At 43.6% G+C, this 23,930-nt stretch overlaps 2 protein-coding genes across 5 annotated transcripts; both read left to right on the top strand.

Annotated features, from left to right (window-relative positions):
• The first annotated feature begins 621 nt into the window (after positions 1-621).
• On the top strand, positions 622-11,557 carry fbln5 (fibulin 5). Of its 4 annotated transcripts, none has more exons than XM_018727858.2 (11): positions 622-932; positions 1,968-2,025; positions 2,298-2,346; positions 2,528-2,806; positions 6,354-6,476; positions 6,917-7,033; positions 7,243-7,359; positions 8,297-8,419; positions 8,808-8,934; positions 9,056-9,251; positions 10,346-11,557. In XM_018727858.2, the coding sequence occupies exons 1-11, from the start codon at positions 652-654 to the stop codon at positions 10,505-10,507; spliced, it is 1,632 nt and encodes a 543-aa protein (XP_018583374.1). In that variant the 5' UTR covers positions 622-651; the 3' UTR covers positions 10,508-11,557. The 4 variants fall into 4 exon arrangements, 3 of the variants coding, with proteins under 3 accessions (XP_018583374.1, XP_018583375.1, XP_018583376.1); XM_018727859.2 differs by lacking the exon at positions 622-932 and adding an exon at positions 955-1,703; XM_018727860.2 differs by lacking the exon at positions 622-932 and adding an exon at positions 955-1,813.
• Positions 11,558-11,834: 277 nt separating this feature from the next.
• On the top strand, positions 11,835-22,157 carry tc2n (tandem C2 domains, nuclear). The gene is made up of 12 exons (XM_018727498.2): positions 11,835-12,162; positions 12,927-13,015; positions 13,233-13,442; positions 14,090-14,260; positions 14,922-14,995; positions 16,210-16,285; positions 16,828-16,928; positions 17,232-17,348; positions 17,891-18,082; positions 20,430-20,544; positions 21,074-21,273; positions 21,375-22,157. The coding sequence occupies exons 2-12, from the start codon at positions 12,931-12,933 to the stop codon at positions 21,483-21,485; spliced, it is 1,452 nt and encodes a 483-aa protein (XP_018583014.1). The 5' UTR covers positions 11,835-12,162; positions 12,927-12,930; the 3' UTR covers positions 21,486-22,157.
• The last annotated feature ends 1,773 nt before the right edge of the window (positions 22,158-23,930 follow it).

Genomic DNA, 23,930 nt, shown 5'->3' with positions numbered 1-23,930 from the left:
CATCAAATGACATGCGCTACAACAGCTTTGATGAATGATGCTGTATTATGGCATTTCTTTCTAAATTTAAATTTGCAGTCAGACCAGTCCTAGAGATTGGGTTAAGATGTGATGTGATGTGTCTGGTATTTCTATATGTTTTTTTGGATATAGCATGTATTTATTTAAAGATTATACTCTTCATTATCTGGACTATTTCCCCCCCCCCCCAAGGTGATTTAGAATGTTAGATCAATTTCTGCACATTTCTACCAGGTATTTAACAGGTTAAGTACTTTTCTTACAGGTACAGGAGGAAAAGTGGGATTTTAACCAGGGACTGTCAGATACAAGGGCACAACCCTAAGCAGGACACACACACACACACACACACACCCTTTAAGAGCTCTCCTTTTTGCCAAAAATGGTTCTAAAGTTATGCGCTGTAATGTTATATGTCATAAAGGCCTAAAGTTAATATCCATTTCGTTTTTTAAGGTAAAACTGTGCTGCAAACGAATCTTAAATGAGCCACATATATATAATGTACTGTTTTTCAGAATATCACTCCGTGCGAAATTAATTGAAAAGGAAACGTCACAGCGGGTTTTTTTTTTTTTTTATTTATGGGACTCTTGTCTTTCTCGAGAACCTTCTGCGCTTCTCTGATTCATGTTTCTGTGTCGGAGTCTTTCTCTGGACGCGGCGGGGACTCGGATCTCGGAGATCCGTCTTCTCTTCAGGGGGCGTCTTTCCCTGATCGAAACCAGCTGTTGTCCAGCGTATCGGGGCCCCTGCGTCTGCATCGCGGAGCAGTGTGTGGTGCGTCGGGCACGGAAGGAAGGAAGGAAGGAAGGAAGGAAGACGGAGAGAGCCGCTCCTTTCGAAGCGAAGGACTTGATTCCGCGCACAACTGCGGAGACCCTTTGCTGCTCGGGACTAAACGGAACCAGGTGCGCCTTTTCACTGCGAGGCCGGAGGAGCGTCGAGCTGCGCACAGCAGCGCCTGCGACCGACCGATCGATCGATCCTGCTCCGTCTGCGCTTATTCTGCGCTTATTCTACACTCCGTCTGCGCTCTCCCCCTGGCCATCTACACTTATTTTACACTCATTCTGCGATCTCTCCCCATCTACACTCATTCTGCACTCCATCTGTGATCCTGCTCCGTCTGCACTTATTCTACATTCCGTCTGCGCTCTCTCCCCATCTGTACTTATATTCTGTGATCTCTCTGCATCTGAACTTCTTGAAAAACTTTTTCTACAATCATTCTGCGATCCCGCTCCATCTTCCACACTTATTCTACACTCCGTCTGCGCTTTCTCGCCATCTATACTTATTTTACACTCATTCTGCGATCCCGCTCCATCTTCTACACTCTCTCCCCATCTTACACTTTTTCTAACAATCATTCTGCGATCCTGATTCATCCACACTTCTACACTCCGTCTGCGCTCTGTCTCCATCTTCTACACTCCACACTCTCTCCCCATCCATCTGCACTTTTCTACACTTATTCTGCTCGCTCTCTCTCTCTCTCTCTCTCTCTCTCTCTCTCTCTCTCTCTCCCCCCATCTACACTCCTTCTTCTACACTCATTCTGCGCTCCTCGCACTGAGGAAATCACGGCTCGGCCGCGGGACTCTTACGAGGAGTCCGCCCAGGAGCCGTAAAAAGATGGGCTTTGAGGGATTTAACAGCAGCCCCCGGACCTTCGTGAGGTAGGACGCAGGCTGCAGCATGGATCAGTGCAGGAACATAATAAATATAATAACCTTTCAGGATCATTCTCTTCTGCTCAGTGTCACATCCGAGGGGAGGCTCACAGACAGTGAGTGATGAGCGGCCACGATTTTCATTTAACCCCTCTCTCTGTCTCTTTCCACACCACGTGAATGCTTTCCGCTTGTGTGCAACACACTGCAGCTGCCTTGTGTCGTGATTTTCCTGACATTTCGTGGCATCACGTTTTGCCCGATTTGCAGAATGCTGCCCGTTCTGATGATGCTGACTTTGTGGTGTGTGCGGCGGGCAGAAGCGCAGGTAAGAGCTGCAGCTGGGCTCCACAACCACAAACCTTCACCTTCAAAACCCTCCAATCCACCTAAATCCTATTTTATGGACTTATTGTTATATTACACGGCGCATGATGATGGGAACTCGGCTGAATAACTTGGCGAGGGGAATCATTCGGTATGATATTTCGCTGTAATAATTTCTAATAATTCCATTAAAATGTCTAATAATTCCATCCAAGTGTGTGTGTGTGATGCGATGGATTTCTTTAAAGAGAAAAGTTGTGCTTCTCTTCCCAGACCTGCACTGAAGGGTTCGCTTATGACCGTCGCATCAGGCAGTGCGTTGGTAAGAACTTCAGCTTGCTGCACTCTTTCTTGAGTAGATGTGATAATGCCTGGGGCCAGCAGGTGGCGTGGTGCTTACTGCTGCCGTCCTGCAAGTTGGAGGTTTCTCGTTTCATTGAGAGTCGCATCGGTTAATAAATGTTAGTAAAAACATCTTGAATGTGGGTTGACCTGCCTTCCAGACGTGGACGAGTGCCGGACCATGGCGAACCCCTGCCGTGGGGACATGCGCTGTATCAACCAGAACGGCGGGTACCTCTGTTTACCCCGGGGAATGTACAGTCAGTCGTATGACAGGCCCTCCTCCTACCCCAATCCCTCTTACCCGGACTCATCAGTGGGTTACCAGGAACCCTACCCCCAACCCCCGGTGCCCGCCGCACCCCCGAGTTACCCCATTGTGGGCCGGTCTGCCCCCTGCCTGCTGGGATACACGCTGGGGGAGGGAGGCGTATGTGTGGGTGAGTCCCTGCAGATTTTCTCTCTCTATCACATTACATGATCTTTACACATATTGCGTAATATTCAGTAGACACAGGGCATATACATAAACATTGTCATGTAGACATTTTATTAGTGGTAACCAATTGAATGTGAACCTCAGTCCATCAAAATCTTCTAATGCTTGAAGGTCTCGTTTCCCAGAACTTCTAAGCTCTTCCAGCATGGAATTATATTGAAATGCCCTTCGTGCAGATAAGTGCTGACCTCATTTTTCTCTTTGTAGTTACAGTTTGTACGCAATACAGCGCTGTACGTGCAGTGGATAGTGGGTGTGCAGGAATATTAAGCTGGGGAAGGTGTCTCCTAGTTTGCCTAGACCACCCACCTGGTTGAACATGTCATTTGCTGTGAGCACATGCAGGTAGATACAGAAAACTGCTGAAGACTGGACATGCATTGGACACACCTCAGTGTTTTATGCAGAGTGTATTATAATTTTTAACAGCCATATTCAGCTAGGGCATTGGTTCAGTTTCTCTTCAATAAGTAGACTCCCCTTCAGCAGGTTTTCTCTCTACTTGGAATGAGCTTAAAGTGCAGGGACCACAGGAAATCAGTTTTTTTTCTGGCAAGTCAAAACTCCAGTAATCCTTCAGGTTATTCATCAGGCTGGTTCTGCATTCAGCTAATATTGTTATACACTAAAAATTAAAATACTTCTGAGGGATGTGCACACGCTGAACAGGAATTAATGCCATTCTACAACATAATGGAACCTGATCCGTCTTAGTAACTATACATTTGTGTGTTATTTTATCACCAGTTTGTGGTGGCATTATTAAAACAGGTTTGTGAAAGTATTTTTCTATATTTTTTTTTTCATTCATTCTAAGTTAAGCAAGACTTGTTTTTGACTGGAAAATGAACTCCTGCTTTTCTCTAAATTGCACTTTTAGCACTGACCTGTTTATCTGTCCACGGTAAAGTGAACCTTCGGACGTCTGGAGTTTGGCTTAATACGATAATTCGAAATAACAGTGGGTGACATTTCAAACTTCTTGGCACACCAAAACCAGGGGTGAAGTCATATGTTCTTAAATTAAGAATGTGTCTCCTTGCTGCATGAACATATATATATATATATGTGTGTGTGTGTGTGTGTGTGTGTGTGTGTGTGTGTGTGTGTGTGTGTGTATATAGAAAATATATAAAATGTATATAATGTATGTAAATATATATAAATATAAAAAATGTGTAGGAGATGCAAACTAGCAATGTGCAGGTGACAGCCAACATGTAGCTCACATGCAGCTAAAAAGTTCTGATATGAAACTGTCATTCAACAAGTACCTCATATTTGTGTCAGTGTACATGTAGTTTAGATAGCTGACCACAGATACATACCTCATATGTATCAGAAAATTGAGATATACTGTATATGTAAAACATAGCCACCAGTTACATGTATGGGCCTGGAATGTAGAAGAATATATTTTTCGGTGTATATCGCTCAAATACAGCTGATGTTTGAAACATAACTTCAGTGTAGATCAAATATTAACTTATGTCTAGCTATGAATATACATGTATCTCAGTGTACATGTAACCGAGTATAGGTGAAAAGCAATATGTAGCTGTCAACTGACATGCTGCTCCTCTGCAGCTGATAACTTGTAGCCGGCATAGCTGTCAGCTGTCATGTAGATCACATCTGGCTGAAAACCGTAGCTCTCGGTGGAAGACGAGCTGGACCGAAGAGCGAGGAGAAAGTCAATGACACCGTGTTCCTGTTTATTTGCCCAGGACATGCTTTAACGACGACGAGATTATTGAACGCAAGTTTATGCATTCTTTTGGTTGTTTACGGGAGCGATGCTTTGCAACGGGCGTTAACGATTGCTCTGTACTCTTAAAATTGGGCTCTCACACACTGTCTGAACCGCTTGTCCCATAGGGGGTCAGGGGGAGCCGAAGCCCAACCCGGCAACACAGGGCGCAAGGTTGGAGGGGGAGGGGACGCACCCGGGACGGGACGCCAGTCCGTCACAAGGCACCCCAAGCGGGACTCGAACCCCAGACCCACCAGAGAGCAGGACCCTGTCCAACCTACTGCACCATTGCACCCCTCTTAAAATTGGGCTGTTCCTAGTTTTTCTAATTCATATGAATTCCTTTTGTGAGTTTCAATAAGATGAAAGACCCTACCTTGTTTAAATAACTTCTAGGTGCTCGGGAGATTCCTTCTAATAACATGATAGCAAAATGCTTTCTCTGCATATCATCGCTTTCCACCACACACACCGAAACTGCTTGTCCTGAGGAGAGTGCGGTGGCATAGCGGGTTTGGCCTGTGCCTGCTCTCCGGTGGGTCTGGGGTTCAAGTCCCGCTTGGGGTGCCTTGCAATGGACTGACGTCCCATCCTGGGTGTGTCCCCTCTCCCCCCTGGCCTTGCACCCTGTGTTAGGCTCCGGTTCACTGCAACCCCACCCAGGACAAGCGCACACACATACCGTCTGAAACCGCTTGTCCCACGGGATGCCGGTCCGTTGTAAGGCACCCCAAGCAGGAATCGAACCCCAGACCCACCGGAGAGCAGGCACAGGCCAAACCCACTGCACCCCCATGATTGAAAGTGCTTATGGATAATTAGCTTCTAGAGCATTTATTTCAAGCTCTTTAAGAGACTTTCAGTGAACTGTAAGTAGAAGCATAAGCTTCTCTGTGCCGTTTCACTAGATATCACATTGTAGCAGCTCTACATCAATACAGCTCAGAGTGGTGTTTTGCGGTTTAAGCATGTTTTACAGATTTTCCTGCTGCTTTGGCCTCTGCTGCCTGCTGCATCACTGTTGGACTGTCAGACTGCTCCCCTGCCAGTCTTCGTACCTCCTTGGGATTATCAAAGCCATCTTTGGGTTCCTAGTAAAAGTGTCTATATAAGGAGATACATGGAATCGCTAAGAGAGCAGCTTTCAGGGAACTCTCCTCTGGGCTGGGGTCTAGAACACATGAAGCACAGATGTTCTGTTGCTGCTCAGCATAGTGGAGAAGTTTAACTGGAAGCAGGTGTGGTTCTCTGTTGCTGTTGGCACAGGTCCCAACTGCTGGCCAGACTCTCCAGCCTTGTGGGACAGCCGCTCGGGCCTGGCGCAGGGACTGGTCTCGATCTGATATTATCGCTTATTTAAACGACGCAATTATCTAAATTTTTCTGGGGTGACTTCACGGTAAAAGAACCCTTATAATGTGAGGAATTTTCATCTCTGAAATCCACAAAAGGAAATAATGACTCTGGGGCAATGTGTGGAATACAATCCCTCCCATATTACTGGTGTTCCACTTCACTCTCTTAATCTTTTCTGAATGTTTGCTGTATCCAGACATGACCTGAAGTGTTTTTAAAGTCAACTTTTGTAACCCTGATAACATTTCCTGCTACATCTCCTTATGTAAACCATAAAGAATGAATTGTGCAGTATTAAGTTTTTTTTTTTTTTTTTTTTCCTCCCCCCTTCCTCCTTTTGTCCTTCTCACCCCACCCTACCCTGTTCCATGTCCATCAGATATTGACGAGTGCGAGACGAATTCCCACCAGTGCAATCCGACCCAGGTGTGCATTAACACAGCAGGAGGATACACCTGCTCGTGCACGGAGGGGTATTGGCTCGTCGGCGGGCAGTGCCAAGGTAGAGCTCAGCGCAGGGCACGGTTGGGAGCTTCAGCTCATTTTTCCAGTTTTGGATGCATTCGTTTGACAGAAGCTGGCTGATGGTACATGGTATAGCTGGAGCACATGGTGTAGTGGGTAGGCGCTGTCACTTTCTACTTGGAGGACACTGGTTCAAATCCTACAATTCCTTCCTTGAACAAGCTACTTGCCCTGAATTGCTCCAGGAAAAATTAACCACGTGGAGAAAACGTTGGAAGTAACTTAAGCATCAGCTAATGAATAAAAGTACATGTAAAGAGGCTTTTCCACGTATAAAAATACAATAAACTTCAGCGTTTGGCTGCGTTGTAGTATTCATACAAGTTTGTTATGAAACCAGAATGATTGTTGACAAGAGCGTATAACTTTTTCTTCCCGAGCTTCCCGATTTCCTACATTTCTCTTACCTGTTCACAGATATTGACGAGTGTCGCTATGGATACTGTCAACAGCTGTGTGCCAATGTGCCAGGGTCTTACTCCTGTTCATGCAACCTTGGCTTCACCCTCAATTCGGATGGAAGAACCTGTCAAGGTACATTCTAACTTTGGCTACCGACGGCTGTACTGCCAATGTCACGGTCACTGTGAAGTAACAGCAGCTTTCTGATACGTCAATAGTTACGATTACATAGATAGTTGTGGGTCTGGAGATGGTGATGGTAATTGCGCGCTCGTCGTGAGGTTCCAGTTTTTGTCCTGTAATGGTGACGTGACAGAGCCGTGACTGGCCCTCTCCTACAGATGTGGACGAGTGCGAGAATACACCCTGTGCCCACGGCTGCTTCAACACCTACGGTTCCTTCATGTGCAACTGCGGAGAGGGCTTTGAGCTGGCAGCCGACGGGACCAGCTGTAATGGTGAGGGGCTCCAAAGGGGCTGTAGACATGTGGAGTGTAGCACTGCTCTTCAGCTGGATAGGTAGGCACGCTCTCCAAACTTGTTTTAAAAACACACTGGATCCGTTGAGAGAAGAATAAAACTGCCCACGACTATGAGAAATAAAAGGTATAGCACAATGACCTACTCAAAATGATAGGAGAAACTTGCATCAGCTGTTCTCGCAGGCACCAATTCAAATTGTACGGTTCAATCTCAAACGTATAACCCCAGAATTTATAGTAATAAAAGCAGTGATAAACCCAAGAACTAGTAATTCGCTGCTCAAGAAATGCATCTCTACATCCAAATACACTTTTTGTATTGTTCTCTGAGATTTACATCGCTTTGGTGGAAAGCATCTGCACAATGAAGAAGTGTAAAAGCAACTTCTCAAAGTGCTTTACAGAAAAAGGAAAAATAGAGAGTGCAATAATAAAACAAGAAAATGAAATCGAAATCAACACTATGAATGCTGTACTATGCTAGGTTCCATCCTCGTGACTTAGGGTAGGAGACCGTTGGATCACTCAAGGCCACATCAACGTCCACCACAATAAAACATCAACAAAATAAGAGCGACCGTTAACTGTTCAGTTACCGTTTAGTTATCATTTGGCTCCGAGTCAAACGACTCATGTAAAGATACAGTACTTTACCATTTGATTATATTCTGTGTGTCTGCATGAGCAACTAAAGAAGTTATTAGTAACTTACCCCTTTAACCCTTTGTATATGGAACATACTACAGAGGGCAGAATCAAGATTTAACGGCATATTAATTAGGGAACTTTCGTTTAAATGAAATGTTGGCGTGAACTGTAGCCGTGATGCCGATGTACTGCACACAGAAATGAGTATTTTCAGAGCTCTCTGTTCACCACACTGTGGTTGTGTTTCTGTCTGTGTGGCCTGCAGACCTGGATGAGTGTGGCTTTGCGGAGTTTTTGTGTCAGCACTCTTGTGTGAACAACCCCGGATCATACTCTTGCGTTTGTCCCCCGGGGTATTTGGTATTTGATGACGGACGCAGCTGCGAAGGTATGGGCTGGATGGAGGCAAAACCTGCTTGCACTTTAACTAAATGTTTTGAATTTGAACATTTTATCGTGACCTGTGTGTGTGTGCGCGTATGTGTGTATATATATATATTTGTCATAGAGTACACTGTAATCATAAATCATTACAGCAGTGACTTCATATCATTTTCCACCTACTGTTAATTTTTGTTATACTTAATTCTAGTTTTTCTTTGTAATTTGTATTAATCTATTTGTACTTGATTTGTTTGTGTTCCTTTTGCTTGTGATGTATTTGAAGATGTTGATCATGATGATGTATTTCATGTTTTTTGATGATCATGATGATGTATTTGATGAAAATGATGATGATAAAACTGACCTTAACTGTTATGTGTTTGATTTTGAAGATATCAATGAATGTGACACTGGTAACAACACCTGTACAACAGCACAAGTGTGTTTCAATTTCCAGGGGGGGTATAAATGCCTGGACCCTTTAAAATGTGACCCACCTTACATTGAGTTTAGTGAAAAGTGAGTAGAAACCTAAAGCCACCGAACAACTTTTCCTTTTTTTATGTTTGAAATGCTATGATTTATGTGTTAAACATCATTTCAGCCTAAATTCTCTGCCATTCTCTCGATGCTCTCCCAGTCAGTGTATGTGTTCTTCTGAGAATCCTGCATGCCGGGACAAGCCCTTCACCATCCTGTACCGGCACATGGACCTGTCCCCGGGCCGCAGTGTGCCCGCGGACATCTTTCAGATGCAGGCCACTACACGTTACCCAGGGGCCTTCTACATCTTCCAGATCAAGTCCGGCAACGAAGGACGAGAGTTCTATATGAGGGTCAGTGGGAGTGTCCCTCCCCCTTTTCTCGTATACAGCCTGCGCTTTGTACGAGTGTATGATTATTAGAGTGGTGGGTAGTGTAGTGTTCAGGGCTGTTCAACTATAGTGTTAAGGTTCCTGGTTCAAAACCCACTACAGCTGTATTTTTTTTTTTCCCCCAGTAAGAGACTAATCCTCTATTACTTGACACTTTTCTCCAAAGCAACTTGGTGTTAAGCTCAATTCTTTACCCATTTGTACAACTGGGTAATTTTTACTGGAGCAATTCTAGGATAAGTACCTCCTTCAAGGTGAGACTCAAACCTGCAACCTTGGGGGCCAAAGGCAGCAGTTCTAACCACTATGCTACCAGCTGCTCAGTAGTTTTCACAGTAATACGCTATACTGTATAAATGGGTAACCAACTGTAAGATGCTTACAGTACAAGCCCAACATTGTATGCCACCTTTGACTAAAGTGTCAGCTGAATAATAGTAATATTTCCATTTGTGTTGCAAGTTTGGTTGACCAGCAGATGGCACAATAACCCAGGGTTTGAAGCCTAATACTGGGGGAAGCTCGATCACTCACTCACTCACTCACTCACTCACTCACTACTAATAACCGCATCATCTCCTTGGTAGGGTCATGGCAGTCCATACCCTGTCCTGTAAGTACAGGGCACAAGTTAGGCAGGGAACGCCACGGATCAGACACCAGTCCATCGCAGGGTAGCTGCACTCATATAATCACACACAGTTTAGAGTCAACAGTCAACCTGAAATGCATGTCTTTGGATTGCGGGAGGAAACCGGAGAACAAGGAGGAAACATGCATTTACATTTATTCATATAGGTGATGCTTTTCTCCAAAAGCAATGCACCACTCAGAGAAAACAAGAGTGCATTTCAACAACAAAGACAAAAAGATGCAGATAAATGATTCTCAAGGTACAGTCCGTTATTCTAATGCCACTATTTAAGCAGGAGACATTGCACAAGTAGCTGTGTATAGAATTGGTGACTCAACCTGCTGTGCCTTCCTATCTGTATGGACACCGAAAGTCCCCTTGATCACTCATTGCTGTTCCGTTTCTCTCCTCTGTACTACAGCAAACCAGTGATGCCAGTGCCACTTTGGTTCTTGCACGTCCTCTCAAAGGTCCACAGGAGATGGTCCTGGACCTGGAGATGGTCACCGTCAACAACGTCATCAACTTCCGGGGAAGCTCCATCATCCGACTCACAATATTTGTTGCGGAGTATTCCTACTGAGACCCAGAACCTGACATCTTCTACCTGTGGAGCCTTAATCTCACTGCCCTCCCTCTCCCCTTTCCTCCAGCAGGCAGCTTGCTTTGTCTGGGTTTTTGCCTACACTGTTCCAGGAGACTGGGGACAGTTCCTGGTGTTGTGCCCTACCATCTTCCATCTCTCCTCACTCCTCTGCAGGGACACTGTGTCTGAAAGCTGCCCGCAAAAATATTTATATTTTAATGGAAGATGACTTTATTGTTTGTTCTTTATGAATATTATCGGGTCATTGTTTCCATTGATTTTTCAGAGACTTTTCATCTTTCGTGAAACACCAATGGTATGCATCCTTAAGCTGAATGATTTTTTTTTTTTTTTTCTTTGATTCTGTTTTGTTTTTCACTTTTATTTTTTTGTGAACTCCTTATAAAGCTGTGAAGATAAGGTCACACAGCTGTATTTGTGTGTGTGTGTGTGTGTGTGTGTGTGTGTGTCAAATAAGTCGGTGCACGCGCATTTCCTTCAATAAAAAGGGCAACGCATTTCAACAGGAAAAACCAGGCAAATTTCAGGGGAAAGCAGACTTAGCAATCGCACACTGAAATGAGCAGAAAGGATGTAGAGTGACCTTTGGGATGCACATCACTAATGTGGACCATCGCTGGGCAAGCAAATGGCAAAGGAGAAAACCATCAGATGTGATGATGATGGGTGTATAAATGTTACACATCTGAGTTTAAAATAAAACAGGATATTATTGTTGACCATCCATTGTCCTAGCCTAGAGCTGATTTTCATTCCTAATGACGAAAGTCAAACATGAATATGTGAAACTAAAGTGAGAAAAAGACTATATAATTTAAAATGCCTCCAAAACATGTTTGATGTGCTATATGATGCTTTCATTGTAGTGACAGGATTTCATGCATTATTGTTATATTTCCAACAACACCTGGCGAATAAAAACGTTTTTATTTTAAAATGTTTTATGTAACTCCTAAACATCATGTCTCGTCCTTTATAACTGTTTTTTGAAGACCCTGTTTACTTCGGTCAGTAAAATAAACGTATCCCGTATCGTGATGCCTAATGTGCTGGATCATGTTCTTTACAAGACAAGAAAAGGCTGCAGAACTAAGTGGTGTTAACAGTTTTACAAGGCAAAAAAAAAAGGGTGCATTTAACAGCTCATCGCGTTGTTTAACGAGCATGTGTGCGCAGAGCCACATTCCGCGAAGGAAGCGCGTTTCCGAAAAGAGACGCTTTTCTGTAACCATGTTGACAAGTCAAACAGCGCGCGCGCTGCGCTTCCTGGAGCGGACAGATGCGCGGCGGATGGGCGCTATGACCCTGCGGCTCACCGAGCGGCTCGATTGACTACAATGAACCGCGCAAAGAGCAAAAGACAGACACCTGTTCCGCGCGGCGGCCCTGGCGCGAGCTGCTCTCCCCGATACCCGCGGTGGGCAGGAAGGCGAGGCGGCGGCTGACGAGCCGAGGATCCAGGCTGAATCAGGGTCGGGGTTAGGGTCGCGGTCCTTCTCCCACCCCTCAGCAGCTATATTCCTACTTTATTATAAAGAACTGAAGCCCCAGCATCCGTAAAAAAGCTGGAAAACATTTTTAGTTAGTGCCTGGCATTATTGACCTGTCAGACTCTTCTTCCTGAGGCTGAGGTACGTATATATTCAGTTCTGTTGCCCACACTACTAGTACTAGGTAGGTAGGACTTGTTCAAATCTTGCCAGATATCAGTAGCTCAGAATATGACTTTATTTTCTAACGTTAGCTAAAGTGTATTTTTCAATTAGTAGCAGTTAAAACAGCCGATGCCAATCATCATCATGGCATTTGTAAATGTATTTGTTGATGAAAATAGCTAGGTAATCCTCTGCGTGAACAAAAAAATAAGCTGCATTATCTGTGATATCAAAAATGATCAACTTGATTTTTTTTAAACATGTTGAAACTTGAATATCACTAGTGATTGCTTTGGTATGTGGTTATAAATGTAAAAGGTGGTGGAATATTATACTTTTGAATAGATATAATCTGGTAAATTGCCTCAGAAGCTAAGATATTTTATATTTTGACATATCGAAATAAGTTCTTAATGTTGAATATTGAAGCGCGTCGGGATGCAGTTTTATAACACAGAAGTTAACTGATTGTTTAAATATATTTATTTAAATGTCCTTAAGAAGCTAAATAACAAATCTTTATCAGATGTCACTCTTTTCACCATGTTTTTTTCCAAGGATTGTTTTTTTAAACTTACACAAGGCAATCACATAACATTTACGCTCAGCTTTTGAAGTAGTTCAGTATCTCATGTACAAAAAGAAGTAATAAAACTGGTTGTCAGTGTTATTTGTTCCATCTTTGTGGTCGGGAGCCGATATGGCTGTACCTTTTTCTGAATTGTGCATTCCTATCGCAGTTCCATGTTGACCTACACCATGGCATTGGAGTGCTTCAAAAACTGCTGCAAGATCTTCCTGCACAAGGACAAGGGGGTCGAGGACCAGAGTAAAGTCTTTGTTCTTCCTTCCTAGACTCCTGCGTCATATTCGGAGCCATAAGGCTTATGATACGACCCGAAAAATACTTACTGTAATCCATCCCAACATGTTGCTCCGGTGGTGATCAGAACACATCACCCTTGTGATATCCGTCTTTGTGATGAATACCATGCAGATGTACAGGTTATTTGCTATTACTCATAGGGAGTTCTGTTCCTCTGCAGTGATAAAAGTGACGCCAGCTCCCACCAAGACAGTGATAACAAGGCAAGCTCCTGATGGCCAGAAGAAGGTGCCCGGGGTGTCGGAGGACTATCTCATATCCAAGCTACCCCCGGACGGGAGGGAAGTGCCCTTTGTGGTCCCCCTCTTCCGACCTTCCTACGTCCAGCCCAGTGGCTCCCTGTATTCCGCCTACCAGAAAGGTCTGCAAGGTATATCTTCTTCTCGCTTTCCAAACCACATCCTCCTCACTGGAGGAGTTTCTTTGCCTCTTTTTTGTTAGCGTTCACTTAAAAGAGTCATCCAGTCCTGTGTTTCTCCATTTTCTGTAGAGCTGAAATTGTAAATTCTTTATGTTGGACAGACCATTTATTTTATTGTGTGTGGGAAAAATAATTTTCTGTTGGGAGTACGCAGTTTTTTTTTAGTCAGATTGTGTCACAGAAAAGCTCTTCGCTGTGTCGTGGTATGGAAGCATGTTAGATTTTTTTTTTTTTTTTTTTTTAATTTAGCTCTAGCTGCTTTTGGACAGAACCAGTTGTATGGATCTTGATAGCATTATTGTTGGTATTAAGTACCTTTGAGTCGATGTGAAATCTTAGCAACCACACAAATAGAGATTTTTGTCCTCTGCTTTCTTCCTTAGGGCTGACAGGGGTTTGTCCACTGTTACAGTGACTGTGTTCATCAGTCTGACTGCTGGTCATCCTCTTCTTTTTCTTCAACCTTCCGAAGCATTACAGTCTTTTTAAGGGAATCTGCTCTTCTCGTGATGGTTCTCCAGAATATGACAACCTTAGTCTCTTCATTTGTGCTTCTAATGAAAACTCTGGCCTGCTGATGGCCCCTGTGTTTGCAGGCTCGGCCCGGGGCGCCTATGCTGACAGGAAGGCTGAACTTTCTGGGACCGGTCACGTTGTCTTCAACCCCAGCAGCAATCTCTACCACAGTAGCGTGGTCGACTTAGTGTCCCCTGGGTCGGCACGGAGACCCATGCCCGGAAGCAAGACTGCTGCCCTGCATGGATCTGGTACACAAAAACTTCCTTCCTTCCTTCCTTCCTTTAGAAAAGTTCTCTGGTTTATTACATCACCTTTCTATAACCCAGGAGATAATTCCAACTCAACATTTGCCCTCCTCTTAGGGAACGTGCTTCCGATTTAATCACAAATGGGTTGTGTGAAATGTGGAATCAACATTTGTTTTAATCTTAAAGTTCTTACTTCTTTAATCTTCTTAGTTCTTCTCCACTTCATGTCTATTCTTCAGAGTACATGCTGTGTATCAAGTTACAGAATGCTTGAGTACTACAGTATGTATTAGGTTACTTTGATACCTGGGGTTATACTTTCATTGGTGCTGACATCTCACAGTTGACAAAGGCATGGCCCTTTCATTAGCCATCGATCTAAAGGGGACTACAGACAATCGTAAAGAGGAATAAAGTTTTACGCAGTATTGTATATTAATGCAAAGGCATGAAATGCACTGTTTAATTTAGGGCAGTAAAAGTCATTGTATTGTTACTTCATCAAGTCTATTCTTATATGTGCACAAGTCAAATATTTGCACATAATTATTTCACATAACTCCTTCTGCTAGCAGCTTGTTTTCCCAACTTTTAATCTGTTATGGATGTGCCTCTTGTTTTCCATACACGAGTCCTTGATGTTCCTGTGTTTACGTTTCAGTGTGGGATCTGAGAAACAGGAAAGATTTTTCGAGCTCCGCACTGGACCTCCCTCACCCTCAGAGTCACATGCAGGTGAGCTGCACCATGATTTCACCATGGAAACACTCTGGTTTCAGTGGCTCGCCAGGTCACCTAAGCTGACAATGCATGGTTTGTGCTGCAGAGCTGCTCACCTGCCCTTGTGCGGTATAACAGGGATTTCCACAGCTGCGTCACTGGAGCAAGCTTTAATGTGCACACCTTTTTGCCGTTACCCATCAGTTCCCGATACATAATAGGGAATACCGAAAAGCACTCACTAATGTTTTTTCGCTGTTGTACATATGCTGCGAGTAGACCTGAAAATGCAAAAGACTGAACCGTTTCCGAACAGGAGTAAAATTTTGAGCTCTGTGTCACAGAGTAGTAACTGATACTGAAGCTGTACCTTTAACAAGGAGGTGATATTTGGGCTTTTCTGGGATGGTTGCCTGTTCTATTTTAGTTACGTAAGGGAAGTGATGTTTACTCGTCATTAACACTCCATTTATTCTACTAGACAATTAATAGAGGGAGCTGTGAGCCATATTTGATCAGTGTGACGATAAACATTGTGATAAACAACAATGCTATATTCACGCCTCACGAACTGATCCACGTCATTCGAATTTATCACTGCCCTTCGTCTGCATAATTCATTCAGAAAAAACATTGGTTCTGAATTGGTGCTGATATTGGTAGTGATATATGGAGCGTGATGTCACTAACAGGCACCGCACCTTGAATTGGCCAAGTTGAAAGGCGTCAGAGGTGCTTCGCTGTCATCTCACAAAGCTTGGCGAAAGTAAGGCTCTCGAGCTGCGGACATCTTGCACAGCTTCTAATGAGGACATGACTGTTAGGTATTCAGGAGTGTACATTTCTTTTTGTCATTTAACTTTTTGCACCTTTGCTCATATATTTGTGTCCAAAGATTATATATAATTTTTCTCCATTACCATGATTACTCGCTTTTCCGGTGTAGCTTTCTAGGTGTTCCAGAGTCTGTCCAGGAAGCATGGAGTGGGAGGTCTGGTACATGCATCTGACAGTTTCTCTGTTAAATAACTTAGTCTTAGCATTTTATCAGCATCTGTGTTATTGCTTGATATCCAGAGTTTTTGCTCCATTTGAGAACTGAACCTCTTCCGTCAGTACGTCTACTGTTTGTTTATAGATTTGAATTGCTTAATCATTAAAGGCAATTGGGAGATGTTTTTCGATACATGTCACTGATGTCTTGCGCAATGTCTCGGCTTGTCTCTCAGCGCTACGATTCGGTGTCCAGCGTACAGAGCAGCACGTCTTCCATGAGAGACTCCCTTGGAAGCAGCCGTAGCCTGGGTAACCATTCACGCAGGGTGACCACGAACCCCCGTCACACAAATCCCACCACTGTGAAAAGAGGACTCTTCTCTGCAAGCCTTAGATTTGATCGCTTAGGAATGCTGGGGCCAGACCTCCAGCTTTTATCCATGCAAGCTTTGTTTCACTTCTGGGTCTGGGGAAAGAGCACTGCCCCCCCCACCAGACCTCCCCAGTTACAAGAGCCAGGCTCTCTGAGATTAAGATCACCGAGTATTGTGCAATTGTGAAAAGGGCAGACACAGCAGTTACTTCCAAATGTTTTCTCTCCAGCCTTACTTTCAAACTGAAAGATTAAGTACACAGTGTGTAAACCTGCCAGATATATGCTTAATTTTAGGTGAAAAAAGACTGTTCTTAAAGAAAAAAAGCAGCGATGCAAACAGGTACGGGCGGACCTGTGGGAGGAGGAGGCGTCAGACCAGATGCGTTATATGAGACGTTTCCTCTCATTCTCACACACGCACACATATGTCTGCCAGTTTTTGCAGTGGTAGCTGACTGGTGGCCTTCTGTTGCAGAGTCCATCACACTGTCTGGAGATGAGAGAGAGACGGGGAAGCTGAATATCCGGCTGAGTTACCAGGAGGCCCGGGAGCAGGTCTGGATAACGCTAGTGCAGGTATGGTTACAAGCGTGCCGAAAATGGCTTATTGTGCAGCTCAAAGGGCCCTCTGTCTGCTTGGCATCCAGGGTCCTGGAACCAACAATCCTACCCCCAGTCATCATTGCTAAGTTACCTTCCTATAAAGACTCATCCTACATCCCGTAAAAAGTGAAAGAGTTATATATTTACTATATTAAAATAATAAATTTGAAATAATGAAAACTGCAAAGGTGGTATGTGCCATAGAGTGATGCATGTATGGGAAGTCTGGCAGTGTGTGTCAGTGAGTGACAGGTTCTTGCTGTTTGCTTGGTCCAGTGTAAAGACCTGAACATCTCGACGGACTGTGGAGAGCAGCAGAAGGTTGGGATCAAAGGGGTCATCACCGTGCCGAAGCCAGTGCAGTTCAAGAGCTCCATCAAGGAGGGCTCTTCTGTGAGTATGTCTCCCAGAATCCTAACACCACTGAAATAATGCTTTTTTTTTCTGGGGAGTCTCACACAGTTCCACCAGAATGTAATATCTCAGAATATTTTATTTACAACCCTAGTGCAGTTTTCCTGGAGATGCAGTCAAAATTTTAAACCTATCCTCAGATGTTAGCCTTTGCGCTACCTGTTATGGTTCGTCTTTCGAAACAAAATCGTATTACCTCATACTGTTTAGGTCCTTATTCAGCTGAGCGTCAATGTGTTTTGTCAGTATTGGTTTAATTTCTCCTAATAGCAATTTCCATGTCCTACTTTTTATGTACAGTTGAGTTGATGAATTCTAGATAAAAAAAATAAATACACATTGAAATAATTTTTAGTTAACCCTAAGCCCAAGCCGAACCTTTACAGCTCAAGCAAATGTGATCCCCAGTGTATCCCCATTCATGAAAACTTTATGGTTATTACCTGTCAGTAGGTGGCAGAGAGGTACCCGTGTCCCAGGTATAAAAGGTGTGGTGTGAAAGGCTCTGTCTTTATTTCCAGGATGTGGAGTTCATGGAGACGTTTGTCTTTGCGCTGCCACTGCAGCAGCTACGCACAGCAGGCCTCGCGTTCCGCCTGCAGACCCACGTCCCCCGCAAGCGCACGCTGGGTGAGTGCGCTCTCTCCCTGCGCCAGCTGGGGCCTCAGGAGACCCAGCACTGGCTGGAGGTCCGACCGCCATCCAAAGCCCCAGTGAGTGTTCACAGCACACCTGTAATATATCTTTAACGGATGGGTCCAAGTGCTTGGGAAGGAATAACTGAAGTGGATTTGAAGGGCAGAGATGGGAATCTGATAAACAAAGAAACAAAAGTTTCCAGTACTTTCCCAGTTCCGTACCCCCATGCAATCACTGTTAATCGCCCTGCACTGTAGCACAAAGTAATATTCAGTTCTTGCTAAACGCATTCACAGAGTCTGTTGATCAAATTGTTTTCAGAGAGGGGCACATGTCAGCTATGTGTCACAACAAGTAGGTTGTCAGCAAAATGTCACATGTCAGCAAAGTAGGGCATTACGCCAGACCATAGCTAGCCACAGATGTGGGGATGCAGAAAATGGCTTTAGGATGCAGATTCCAGGAGCTCCCATCCACAATAATTCTGCTCTTGTTACCCACAATGCTCTAGTTTTTTTTAATGGATCACCCATTATTTAAGGTTTCCTCAAAACACACACACACACACACAGTCTACAACTGCTTGTCCAGAGAGGTTTTGTGGCAAACTGGAGCCTATCCCAGCAACACAGGGCACGAGGCTGGAGGGGGAGGGGACACGCCCAGGACAGGACACCAGTCTGCCATAAGGCACCCCAAGCAGGACTCAAACCCCACACCCACCAGACAGCAGGTGCCAGCCAAACCTGCTGCGCCACTGCGCTCTCCCTTCCTCAATAAAGAATACGATAAATAACGTTATTTGCAGTTATCATGTTATTCAAAAATGATTTTTAATACAAATACGCAAAGGTGTCAGAAGTAATGCATTATTATGGTGATTTTCTTGTCCAGCTCAGACTCGTATGGATCCAACAGCTGCTGGAATCGATAAGGGATCTATTCCTCTCTAAGACAAAACATTTAATTTGCTGTATTATGTTTACAGAATAAATAAGATGAGGCTAGCAAGATGAAAGCAAAAAGATTTACCGTAGTCTGACGACATCAGTACAAGACATGATTTATGTGAGGCACAAAGCCCGGCTTTAGAACAAACAAGATAAATGGAAAAACATAGGAGCAGGTTCTGGGAATATGTGTGATGAAACGCAAACATGGGTTATTTTATTCTGCATAACTTCCTGAAAAGAAAGACTGGTATTCCTTTAGTTTCATTTAGTTTTATGATGCTAATTAGAAATTGTTGTTCACTCTCTGGTCTGTATAGTCATCTCAAGGAAATGTACAACGAAAAATTTTTTTGACAGAGCCGATATGGAATATTTTGTAATAATCTTACCCTAATCAAGTGATCAGCAAGATGTGTATGGTAATCAAGATGCTTTATTTTACTTTTTTGCAGATCATGTGCACTTTATGTGTAAATGCTAAGGTGTTCACATTTCACATTTATGACCTAGTTAGTGGCTAGACTCTTCCCCTTTTTATGGTACTCCTGGTTTTTAAAGGTTGGTTATGGAATGAGAATGTACAATCCTTTCTTTGGTTGCCAGGAGATGGAAAATATTTGTGGTGTGGTCAACTGAAACTGTAATTTAAAAAGTTCAAAACATAAAATACAGCACCTAGTTTTGAAGACTGACCATCAAAGGAACACAATGAAGTTAAAATACTGGCAACACAATAATTTAGAGCTTAAGAAGTAATAACCTGAACCATCCAGGAATTCTGTCCGTAATGATTCTGTGCCTTGGAAATGATGGCACAGAAAGCAGGTCTGTCTGAAAATAAGAGGGTGAATCAAATCATCACAGCCTCAGTATGGAAGTTGTGATTCAGGGATTAATGTAATAACTGTGGCCATTTTCACACCATTCAACATCAAAACATAATGGTTGTTTAGTTCTACAGGACTATATTTTTCATAATTAATTAGAAATTTTTGCTTACTTTTCAAGGGGGGCACAGTGGCGCAGCGTGTTTGGCCTGTGCCTGCTCTCTGGTGGGTCTGGGGTTCGAGTGCTGCTTGGGGTGCCTTGCGGCGGACTGGCGTCCTGTCCTGGGTGTGTCCCCTCCCCCTCCAGCCCTGCGCCTTGTGTTGCCGGGTTAGGCTCCGGCTTCAGACAATGTGCGTGCGTGCGTGTGCGGGCAAGACAGAAGTATAGTGCTCTTCCACATCAACACCAATCCGCTGTTCCTTGGAACTCCTGGTCATTTTAATAAGAACAGCAGCGAAGGGACTGCAGCTCAGGACAGTCTCCGTGAATAAAGACTTGTGCGTCAGCTTTTATTTTTGCTGTTCAGGCTTGTGCAATACTGAATTAGCTAGACATTAATGTGAGCGAGAGTGTGGGATTTCACTCACTGATGTAGCAGCGAGAAACTAACACAGAGCCGTGCTGCTAAATCCCCCTCCAGGTGTGCCATGCGGAGTTACACCTGGGCACTTGTTTCCAGGCTGTCAGTGGACGCATTCAGTTCCAGGTGCTGGGAGCACAGAACATCTCCACTTCCTCAGCACCTTTCAGCCAAAGTAAGCTCACCTTTTACTCCCAGAACCAGAATACCAGGTTTTACTTTGTTTCAATGATCATCCTGTATTTCCTATTTTTAATATTAATTTATTTTGGCTGCATGGTACCATGATGGGTACTAACATTGTTGCCTTTGCAGTTTCTCAGCTGTAAATTTGCATGTGGGCTCAAATCCAGCCTAGTCTGTGTGGAGTTTGCACGTTCTCCCCATATTTGCTTGTGTGTGTTCTGGTTTCCCCCAACAGCATAAAGACATGTGTTTTAGGTGAACTGGTGACTCTAATTGCCTGTACTCTGTTGTGTGTGTGTGTGTCTGAGTGTGAGAGAGAGATTGCTCTGTAATGGGCTGTCTTCCTGTTCAGGGTGTACTCTACCCCATACCCTGTGTTTCAGGTTAAGCACTGCATGCTGCTTTGGGACAGGTGGCGACCAATAATAAATGATTGAATCACTTTTAATTTAGCCTTTGCTACTGCCAGAGAAATTTTGATTTTGTTCTAATAATGGTAACAATGTTTCCTGTCTTAGGCATCTTTGTGAAAGTAGAGATGCACGCACTGGGTAGGCTTGTGACCAGGAAGAAAACACGTGTCATGAGGTCCTCTGGCGGTCAGGTACGGTGGGCGGAGACATTCCTGTTCCCTCTGGCAGCACATGAACAAGGACTTTACTTTTTGGTCAAGCTGTACAGCCGCAGCTCCGTGCGCAGAAAGCACTTTCTCGGTCAGGTGAGCGAGTGTTCCAACTGTCCTAAAATGTGTTTCTCACCAAGGGTGTCTGCAGCTGCTGGACTAGAGCAGAGATGCTGATGTTGGCTTTGTGTCCATAGGTGCACCTGGGCTTCGAGAGCCCCTCCGCTGATGCTGTGGAACAATGGAGGGACACCATCACACACCCTGAAAAGTTGGTGATCTGGTGGCAGAAAGTGAGTGGCAGCTGAGAGACCCGAGGGCTCACATGCAACTACTCCTGCCAGTGTGCACTGGACTTATGCTCTGTCCGCTCCGTCCGCTCCAGCCCAACCGTTTGCCTGTCATTAACCTGCTGTAGAACCCACGTTCCAGCTCTTCCACTGTCGCATGTACTGCTGCTTGTGCTCCTGAAAGAGACTTGACCTAGGGACACTCAATCTGACAGTGATGTAGCATGATGCCAGATGTATGTTGTCTAATGGTGTCCTTCTGAAGACATAAATGCTAGTGTCAGGGTCCCAGCAGAGGCTAGATAGTAAGCTGTTTTCTTGGCTGTGGAAGTCCTGGCAAGATTGTGTGATGGAGAAAGACAACTAACTATGAAAACAGTTCTTGCATTTTGTCTGATAACCTAAAGTACTTCTATAATTTCATGCATCTGAAATTTTATTGCATTGCTCCTGGAACTAGCCTGTATCCTTATGGAAAGGAGCTCCATGTAGCTCAAATTTAAGCATCTGTGTGCCTATGAAAATTATATATACACATTTTATTTATCACAAAGATGTATAGATAAAAGGAACTGTAATACTGAGAATTTTAATCCTCAATGGGAAAAAATAGTAGTGCTTGGTTTTAAATATTGTTGCTAAAAAAAATATTTTGTACTGAAGTGTTTCACTGTTGACTTTTTTTTTGTATGTTTGCCTGCAAAATAGAATTCCTAGAATAAATTTAATCAGACTGAATTCAAAGTCTATTCTATGCAAAAAACAAAAAAAAAACTGGTGCAACTATTCTTTTGTTAGTCACAGATTTGGAACTGTAAATTATTTTTGTTCAGCTGTAAAGAATCAAAACCCTGTATTTTTCTGTCCACTTACACCAGTAGTGAGAAACCTAAAGTCACAAAAAGACAGTGGAAGTAATGAAATTAGATTTAACTAGCCCTTATTTACATTCTAAAGCCAAACATTAACTTTGTTGCACATTAATGCAAACTTATACATTAATCAAGTTAACTTGTGCAAATGTAAGACATTTACCATTCATGATACACAGGCTGTTACACCTCATGTGTACATTACATGGGCTCTACAGAAGGATCCAGTCCAACCACCATCAAAATTCAGCTTTGCCAACAACTATACCTCCATAACTCAAGACCAAACAATTATATATGGTAAATATGGGACACTATTGAGCGCCAAGACATAAATGCAGGGTTGAAATGGGCTTTTTCCTTCATGGGTTTCTTATTTGTATTGATAAGTGGTAAGCAGGTGAGGAAGTAGGTCAGCCCATCACATGTTTTCATAACATTTAAGTGCTGCAAATACATGTTACATGTTTTTATTGTAGCAGTGGAGAACTGAAGTAGCTGTAATTTTCCCTTGTCTGAAAGGCACAAGTGAGTAAACATTTATACAGTATATGGATGAGAATGGCCACACAAATGACACAGTGAAGAAACTCATTTTTTTGATCATAGATTCAGACATGTCCTAATTGTTTTTAAACAGAAATTAAAAATAAAACTTTACAATCCTAGGTGCTTGTGTTCCCTGCTTCTGAGCAATTCTAAGGTCAGACAATGTTAAGTATACTTTCATCAACCTTCTAAATGTTGAGATGTAGTTCAAAACATTTTGAAAATCATGAAAATAATCTAAGTAGAACAGCTGCAACCATCTCAATAAACAGCTGGATTTTACATTTCAGGAAAAAAAAAAAAAAAAAAAAAAAAAAAAAAAAAGACAGACAATGCAATGCAAAAGCTCTCTGAAGCATTTATAGGGGAGGCTTAAGGGGCCCAGGGTCCTGAGCTCAGATGTCCAGAGCCTTGTGGTCAGGATATCCAACAGAAACTGGTCCAAATAGAATCCAAAGAAAATGACCTGCAGAGGGGTCAAAAGAAAATCTAGGCACAGTATTCATTTATGGTTTGTAGGGCCCACCCCTTGAAGAGCATTTACCAGCAAGTGCCCAGTGGCTGGGTGACCTATGTGGTCTGACTAGGTTTAGACCAGACACACTAGGAGCCATTCATCACTAAAGGGTAGAGAACTGGTACAAAGCTTGTGGTTCAGTAGGGTTAGGCAGCTAGTGCAGGAGTAATTTGTTCTTTGGATATGAAATATCACCAGGTTCTGGAGCTGGTGTGAGTTGAGGAAGTATTTTCTTCTGCATCTTGTGGTATGTTGCAGCCAGAGAATCCATCCTGTCAAAAAGACTGCTCTTATGGAGGTGGCTGCAAAAAGCTGCAGTTGGAAGGTGATTGGTGCCCATCAAGAACCCCTGACTGAGCACTACTGGCACTGAGGATTGTGAGCAACATGAAGATGTACCAGCAGGTACAGAAATTCATGACATCCCACTGGTACATTTGCTGGTCCACTTCTCTGGCTAAGGTTACTGCAATGGAATGACAGTAAGAACTGAGATGGATGAAAGTCATCTGGAGATGGTGTAAG

Source organism: Scleropages formosus, chromosome 15 (assembly GCF_900964775.1).
Source record: "Scleropages formosus chromosome 15, fSclFor1.1, whole genome shotgun sequence".
Classification (NCBI taxonomy): domain Eukaryota; kingdom Metazoa; phylum Chordata; class Actinopteri; order Osteoglossiformes; family Osteoglossidae; genus Scleropages; species Scleropages formosus.
This window is presented reverse-complemented; position numbering and strand designations above follow the sequence as displayed.

Coding starts and splice junctions, on each gene's coding strand:
- fbln5 (XM_018727858.2), top strand. CDS start 652: ATGTTTCTGTGTCGGAGTCTTTCTCTGGACGCGGCGGGGACTCGGATC. Junction 2,026..2,297: donor TGCGGCGGGCAGAAGCGCAG/GTAAGAGCTGCA, acceptor TTCTCTTCCCAG/ACCTGCACTGAAGGGTTCGC. Junction 2,347..2,527: donor TCGCATCAGGCAGTGCGTTG/GTAAGAACTTCA, acceptor CCTGCCTTCCAG/ACGTGGACGAGTGCCGGACC.
- tc2n (XM_018727498.2), top strand. CDS start 12,931: ATGTTGACCTACACCATGGCATTGGAGTGCTTCAAAAACTGCTGCAAG. Junction 13,443..14,089: donor CTACCAGAAAGGTCTGCAAG/GTATATCTTCTT, acceptor CTGTGTTTGCAG/GCTCGGCCCGGGGCGCCTAT. Junction 18,083..20,429: donor GACCGCCATCCAAAGCCCCA/GTGAGTGTTCAC, acceptor ATCCCCCTCCAG/GTGTGCCATGCGGAGTTACA.